Source organism: Salvia hispanica, chromosome 5, assembly GCF_029641045.1.
Source record: "Salvia hispanica isolate PSC_SH4W2 chromosome 5, Shi_PSC_v1, whole genome shotgun sequence".
NCBI classification, from domain to species: Eukaryota; Viridiplantae; Streptophyta; class Magnoliopsida; order Lamiales; family Lamiaceae; genus Salvia; species Salvia hispanica.
The window spans coordinates 2,802,053-2,809,951 of NC_142696.1; the positions used below are offsets into that span (position 1 = coordinate 2,802,053).

At 38.5% G+C, this 7,899-nt stretch overlaps 2 protein-coding genes and 1 pseudogene across 2 annotated transcripts; 1 reads left to right on the top strand and 2 right to left on the bottom strand.

Moving 5' to 3' along the window:
* Window positions 1–286: 286 nt before the first annotated feature.
* LOC125190020 (F-box protein At3g07870-like) lies at window positions 287–1,459 on the bottom strand. Its single transcript, XM_048087221.2, has one exon. It carries the CDS (start codon window positions 1,457–1,459, stop codon window positions 287–289), a length of 1,173 nt encoding a protein of 390 aa, XP_047943178.2.
* A 643-nt stretch (window positions 1,460–2,102) lies between these two features.
* On the bottom strand, window positions 2,103–3,258 carry LOC125190019 (putative F-box/kelch-repeat protein At1g12870; annotated as a pseudogene).
* A 1,726-nt stretch (window positions 3,259–4,984) lies between these two features.
* Window positions 4,985–6,900, top strand: LOC125186032 (ferruginol synthase-like). Its single transcript, XM_048082334.2, has 2 exons — window positions 4,985–5,863; window positions 6,110–6,900. The coding sequence occupies exons 1-2, from the start codon at window positions 4,985–4,987 to the stop codon at window positions 6,719–6,721; spliced, it is 1,491 nt and encodes a 496-aa protein (XP_047938291.1). The 3' UTR covers window positions 6,722–6,900.
* The last annotated feature ends 999 nt before the right edge of the window (window positions 6,901–7,899 follow it).

The window sequence follows — 7,899 nt, forward strand, 5'->3', positions numbered from 1 at the left end:
ATGGAATAACTAATAATCTTATAATCCTCATGAGTCATGGTAGCACATCTTTGTTCCACAATATTCACGCTTTAATATAGATAATTTGTAATCATAATTTGAAATTTATCAAAAGTGGGTGAAACATCAATAAAATTGTATTTGAAGTAGAAGAAATTTAAAAGGTGAGGGACTGGAAACAGAACAAAAAGCTAAAAGCAAAAACCAGAAATGAATAAGGCAAAAATTTGTTGTAGAAATAAAACTAAGTCTTCTTCCTAGTGAAATAACACAATTTGTGTCACCATCAAAATGAGCTCACATTCTCCGTCACAAAATTCTTCAGAGTGAGAAAGCTTGAGGCATACATGGTCATAGAGGTATAGTAAGAACCACGATCCCCTCGAAACGAGATGTCATTGTCGAAAGTTTTCGTCTTGTTGGAGTAGTAGAATGGCTTGTCTTCCTCTTCCATCAAGATATCTCCATTTTCGAAAACTCTGATTGGCCAAACATGACGCTCACCAACAAATCCTATATCAACTTCGCAAACGAAAACTTCCCTTGTCCAAGAATTGTCATCTCCGTATTCCTTCATCAACCAGATCACAATCTCCCCATCGGATGAAATATGGCTTAAACAGAGGCAATCCCTGAAAACAGATGGCGTCTTACAATAGCGTTCACCGATACCACAAGGAGGAGGTACAGAAAATGTGCTAAAAAGTTCTGTTTCGAGATCAAAACAACAAATCCGTTCAACCAAGCCGTCTGTTGTCATTTCCAATGCCATCAAATGAAGATTTCCATTCAAAAGTACCCCGCCATGGAAGTCAAAAAACCTAAGCGGCGGGCTTCCAGAAGGAACATTTCTCCACAATCCGGTTCCAACGGTGTATACTTGGCATGCAAACGGTAATAGGTGATCATGTTTGTATGCCTCTTTTCGTGGTGCTTCAACGAAAACCCTGACCACCTTATATTGGCCAGACGTTCTGCTCACCCCAAATCCAAAAGTATCCATTTCAAGATCAACTGCGGTGGTAGTTTTGGGAGGACAAGGGAGTTTGATATATTCACGAGTGATTGGATTGCACAGGATAAGATCACCACGACCAAAGTCTCTAAGAAAGATCAAACCATTGACCGAACTATGAGTTGGTTCGTCAAAAGGGAGTTTGAAGTTGAAGGCTACATTCCAACGATGCTCCTTATCAAAGTCGAGGCGAAGTTCATCCACAAATTCAATGACATCGTATGAGCTTGTTGAGTGTGTTTTAACAAGGAGGCCAGGGACTGATCTAGAAATATGGGAATTCACAAACTCGGGAGTAGCCAGCAGACTAAGCCAGGACTTACAAACAAACTTGCAGGCCATAGCGGCTCGAGTGGGAAGTCTTGAGAGAATTTCTACTACGATTTTTGATGGTAGATATTTGAAGAAATCTTCACCCATTTTGGAATTATCGACAGTTTTCATTTCTCAACTTAATAACACCCTTCATCATTATCAAAAAAGTGAAATGAGAGCAGCAGCAAAATATTAATATTGCTTTGGTCTTACAAAATTTGCAGATTACAAAATTGAATAGAATCCTAAAATTAGGACACTCATCTCGTTTAAGATCTCAAGCAATGTTGTTTGAAAAGTTAAATAAAGAGAACAAAGTAAAAATTAAATAAAATAAAGAGAGTGATGTGCTTACCGAGGATTCAGCGAAGAACACGGCAGGAGATTGGATCGTTTGACTAAATTCTATAATAAAATTATTATTCAAAGGTATGGCTATGGCTTTGTAGTCCAACAATAAGATCTTTATATAAGCAAAAGAAAATCAAACTTATGGAAAAAATTAAACTGGAAAGGAAACTTTAATATTTTTCCATATACCAATTCTATTAATTAGGAAATAAATAAATATAAAATAGACTTGCTTAGCCTCCAAGTCTTGAATGCACATTACAATGCTACGTGAAATTTTAAATAGCAAGAGTGCAAGACTCTGAATGCAATAGTGATATATGTAATATATGTATACAATTAGTTTCGAAATTCATGTCAATTTTGTGAACTCCATAATAGAACTAATAAGGCAAGACAGCTACTCAATAGATCACTATAAAATCTGAGAAAATACAAATACTAGTTATCTTCTTAGCAAAAGAGTTACAAGCATGCCCCTCACCATCCATGTATCTCATCAAACAACAGTCACAGCTCAAAACGAGCTCACATTCTCCGTCACAAAATTCTTGAGAGTGAGAAAGCTTGGGGAATACCCGGTCGTAGAGATATACACATCACTATCCTCTTGAATAAAGAACTCATAGTGAGTTTTCGTCTTGTTGTAGTAAAATAGTTTGTCCCTATCACATTCTAGCAAGATGTCACCATTTTTGAAAACTTTGATTGGGCAAACATGATGTACAGCATGCCCCCTTAAGGAATCGCCGGTTAAAACTTCCTCTGTCCAAGTTTTCTCATCTCCATATTCCTTCATCGACCAAATTGCAAGCTCTAGATCACATAGTGTCTTCAAAAAAAGGTATTATATCACACGGATAAGGTGCAGAAAAGGTGCTAAAGAGCTCCGTTTCAAGATCAAGGCAAGAAATCCGTTCGACCCAATCACCCGCAATTTTCTCAAGTACCCCCAATGAAGATTTCCATTAAAAAGTAACCCTCCACGGCCATCAAAAAGCCTGTGAGAGCTACCAGAGGAAACCTTTCTCCACGTTCCGGTTCAAACAGTGTATACTTGGCACTTGAATTTGTACTTAGGTTTTTCCTCGAAAACCCTAACCACCTTATACTGCCTGGTCGTTCTGCTCACTCCAAATCCAAAACTCTCCAACGCAAATTGATCTTTTGAGGTGGTTTGTCGAGGGAGCTTGAAATAGTCACGTGTGACTGGATTGCACATGATAAGATCTTCATGACCGACGCCTCTTAGAAAGATCAAACCATTGACCGAACTATGGATTGGCTCATCAAAGGGGAGTTCGAAGTTGAAGTCTGCACACCAACTAAACTCCTCATCAAAGTCGGCAAGCTCATCCACGATCTCCATGACTTCGTATGACTTTGAGTGTGTTTCAACGGCAATGCACAGGACTAATCTAGATATATGGGAATTCACAAACTCGGGGGAAGCGAGAAGAACGCGCCATGACTTACAAACACACTTGCAGAGCATAGCAGCATAAGTGGGGAGTCTTGAGAGGATATTTACTATGATATCTGATGGTAGATATTGGAAGAAATCTTCGCCCATTTTGCATAACCCCTTGATCATTAACAAAAAAAAAAAAAGTAAAACAGGGCAACACCAAAATATTAATTTACAACATCAAACAAAATTTAGGTCGCCAAATCCTAATATTACAATAAACTGAAACTAGGCCAAATCCCTAAGCCGTTTAAAAAAGAGAGATTTCGGAAAAAGGGATTAATTTCGCCGATCTTTCGAAATTAGGGATTAAATTCGTCGACCTTTCAGAATATGGGATCGAGACATGCGAATTTTTCAGAACAGGGGTTTTTTGAGTTTTTCTCTTTTTTCTATTATTTTTTCTTATTATTTCACTTACAAAATATATGAAATGACCAAATTATCCCATAATATATTCACCCTAATTCTATTTGCAGACCTACCTGAGTGATGTATAAATTATTGGGGTCAATAATTTATGGGATAGTTTGGTCATTTCATATATTTTGTTAGTAAAGTAATAAGAAAAAAGAATAGAAAAAAGAGAAAAACTCAAAAAACCCCTGTTCTGAAAAATTCGCATGTCTCGATCCCATATTTTGAAAAGTCGATGAATTTAATCCCTAATTTCGAAAGATCGGTGAAATTAATCTCTTTTTCCGAAATCTCTCTTTAAAAGAAATCGGTTCTAGGTTATATATGCATAAAATGGAGCAACAAAATATGTCAATATTATAGCAGCAAATTGCATGATAACAACAAAATTGAATATAAGAAAAACTTAAATGTGAAATAAGGAAGCTTATTGTAATGAGATTCACCTTCGTGTTGAATGCAGTGGAGAGGCGGATCTTGAGAGCGGCGCCGCTGAGGAGTATATGAAAAATATTTAGAAAAAAAAGTGGTTATGTATATATTAGTGGAAAAATTGGACTCACTTTATTAGAGAAATTTATTATTAATAGATTGAGATTTGTTTTGATGGATAGATCTAAATAGAAAAATAAGATTATTTTTTCATAAGAAATACTAATATATTTTCGTGAAATTTTGTATGTAAGATATTGAAAGAAAAGGAATAGATAGATACTTTTGTGATTGTATTTTATACCACATTAAGTATAAATAGGATTTAATTAGGCCCATACATCATCAGCTAGAATTTAAACAGAAACATTAAGCTAGCATTATACATAGCATATCATGAGTATTTGTTTGTTTATGTCAGACTCAGACTAAAAAAAATTATTTTTTAATAATACAAAAATTGAAACGCATTCATGCTAGATTATCGTGTCGCATCAAAAATTACGAAATGATCATGATGAGAATTACTTTTAGAATATTACTCTCTCCGTCCCAATAAATATGAAACGTTTGCTTTTCGGGATATGATTTTATTTAGTGTTGTTTTGTGACTTAAAGAAAAAAGAGTAAAGTAAGAGAGAAAGAAAAGTAGAGAGAAAGTTATTTCTATTTTAATAAACGTTATAGTTTTAATGGTACAACCCAAAAACGAAAACGTTTCATTTTTAGTGGGACAGAGAGAGTATTTGACTAAAATGAGAATGGTTTATTCCCTTAGCTCGCTTAAATAAAGCTACTCTATTTGTAGAAAATTAAGGCTACTCATTAGTCCATGGCCACCAATCAGCCCACCCTATGTCAAAACAAATCACATATAAATCACATGTAAGTATGACAATAAGTACTCCTTAGGACGATAGTGTGGTGGCCTATGTGCCTCTATAAAACAAGTCAAATCTAGTCCTTAAGACAGAAAAGAGGAAAAAATGGATTACTTCCCTTTCCTGGCCGCTTTATTCCTCATCATCGCCGTAACATGGTTGATCTCCTTCCGGCGCCGGAAGAGGCTCCCGCCCGGGCCAATGCCCCTCCCCATCATCGGAAACATGCTGCAGCTCGGGTCCCAACCCCACGAGACATTCACCAAATTATCGAAGCAATACGGCTCTCTGATGTCCATCCACCTCGGCAGCCTATACACCGTTGTGGTCTCCTCCCCGGAGATGGCCAAGGAGATCCTGCTCAAACACGGGCAGGTATTCTCGGGGCGAACCGCAGTGCAGGCACTTGAGGCGTGCGGCCACAGCGAGATCTCTATTGGGTTCATTCCCGTGGGGGACAAGTGGCGCGACATGCGAAAGATATGCAAGGAGCAGATGTTCTCGAGCCAGAGCTTGGAGAGAAGCCAAGATCTCCGCAGGCAGAAGCTGCAGCAGCTGCTCGGCCAAGCCCAAAAATGCGCGGAGGAAGGCAGGGCCGTTAATATCAACGAGGCCGCATTCATCACCACGCTCAACCTCATGTCAGCCACTCTGTTCTCGATGCAGGCCACAGAGTTCGACTCCGAAGTCACTATGGAGTTCAAGGAGATCATGGAAGGCGTCGCCAGCATCGCCAGCGTGCCTAACTATGCCGACTACTTCCCCATCTTGAGGCCGTTCGACCTGCAGGGGGTCAAGCGTTTGTCCGAGGCTAAGTTCGGTAGATTACTGGATTTAATCGAGGGCTATCTCGATGAGAGGATCCAATTCCGAAGAGAGAATCCCAATGCTCCCAAGAAGGATGACTTCTTGGATGTCATTGTGGATTCTCTTCAGGCCAAAGATAACAACTTGACGGCTGCACATTTTAACCATCTCTTGCTGGTAATTTTTTTTAAAAAAAATTATTTCTACACAAATCATGTGGATTTGGTAGCTATTAGGTCAAATCGATATCGATCTAACTCAATAAGGTCATATCCTAACCTAACCTGAAATCATCACAAAAAAATAATTCAAATGATTGTAAGTTACTACCAATTTAGCTTGACATAACGACCAAAATATGATATTACGCGAAAAAAGTAAAAAATCGTGAGTCGTAATCTTAAATTGTGTTGGATGGATCAGGAATTGTTCGTTGGAGGAGCAGAGACGAACATGACGGTGATTGAGTGGATAATGCAAGAGCTAGTATCGCACCCGGAGAAAATGGCAACGGTGAAGGCGGAGCTGAAGAGCGTGATGGGGGAGGAGAAGGTGGTGGAGGAATCAAAGATATCGAAGCTTCCGTATCTGCAGGCAGTGGTGAAGGAGTCGTTGCGGCTCCACCCTCCGGCTGCTATGCTCGTTCCCCGCAAAGCAGAGAGCGATCAAGTGGTGAACGGCTACCTCATTCCCAAGGGAACACAGGTGCTGGTCAACGCGTGGGCTATGGGGAGGGACTCCAGAATCTGGAAGAATCCGCTTGCATTTGAGCCGGAAAGATTCCTCAATCAGAAGATAGACTTTAAAGGCCAGGATTTCGAGCTGATTCCGTTCGGGTCGGGTAGAAGGGTCTGCCCGGGTATGCCGTTGGCCAACAGGATTCTGCATACGGTGCCGGCAACTCTGGTTCACAACTTTGATTGGAAACTTGAGCGGCCGGACGCGAGCAATGACGAAGCCAAGGGTGTGTTTTGTGGGTTTTCGGTTCGCCGGGCACGTCCGCTCAAGATCATCCCATATAACAACAAGGCATGATGTTTCCACTTCCATCTCTAAATAAATTTTTATTCAACCTCAATATCTGTATTTACTATTTACCCTCATGTAATTGAATTTCTATTTACACTTCCATGTATAAGCATTGTACGACAACGTAACATATGTAAATTGAAATTCGAAAGCTCACCTTTTAGCAATTTATACATTCTCGAATAAATCCGTTCGATCCGGTTTTGTAAAATATAGTTACTCCCTCCGGCTTATCACACTTTGATTGGGTACGAGTTTCAAGAAATATAATGGAAATGAGGACTATTATCAAAAATATTACTACCCCCGTCCCACTATAGTAAATGCACTTGTGTAGTACAATACTCCCTCTGATGTCCCTGAAAAAGTATGAACAATTGGTTTTGCATAATTTTTAATTCTTAATTAGTAAAGTACTCCATCCATCCACAAAATATTGTCCAAGTCTGACTCGGCAAGGATTTTAAGAAATGTGAAAAAAAGTGAATAAAAAAGTTAGTGGAATGTAGGCCATACATTTATATATTATATTTATAATAAAATGTGAGTGTAATGATTTAGTGGAAAGTGGAATCCATTTATCAAAAATGGAAAAAGAAAAAAATAAAATAAAGTGGACAACATTTCACGGACAGAGAAAGTAAGAGAGAGATAGAAAAAGACGGACAGAGAAAGTAAGAGAGAGATAGAAAAAGTTTATATCCTATGCTCTTCTACTTATTCCCTATTTAATTAAGATGATACAAACATTACTATTGCAACTATATTTACAAAAAATTGACCTACAAATTAGCTCCATGGCCTATATAGAGTATAATTAACCCACCCTATAGCTCCAATTAACCCACCCTATATAGACTATAACTAATTTCTAGCAATAAATGAGCCGTAAATCAAATTTTTTAGGCACGTGCCAGTTCCCAACATAAGTAGATGGCGAGGACTGGTAGGATAAACTTCCTATCGGGCTGATCGGCGATCGATAAATATATGTCGCGGGTGAGTGCCCGATTCGCCCTTCGGGCAAGACGGTTTTCTCACTTTGGAGAAGAGAATGAAAAATAATACTGATATTCTTGATTGATTTTTCAAATTATTACAATAACTCCTATATATAATGCTAATCTATACATATATAAAATGCGAGTTTTGGTCTTTTTTGAAATATTTATATGTTTTGTCCT

Excerpts from the sequence above, each read along its gene's own strand:
- LOC125190020 (XM_048087221.2), bottom strand. The coding sequence starts at position 1,459 with ATGAAAACTGTCGATAATTCCAAAATGGGTGAAGATTTCTTCAAATAT.
- LOC125186032 (XM_048082334.2), top strand. The coding sequence starts at position 4,985 with ATGGATTACTTCCCTTTCCTGGCCGCTTTATTCCTCATCATCGCCGTA. Across the intron at positions 5,864-6,109 it reads ATTTTAACCATCTCTTGCTG|GAATTGTTCGTTGGAGGAGC; the intron begins GTAATTTTTTTT and ends TGGATGGATCAG.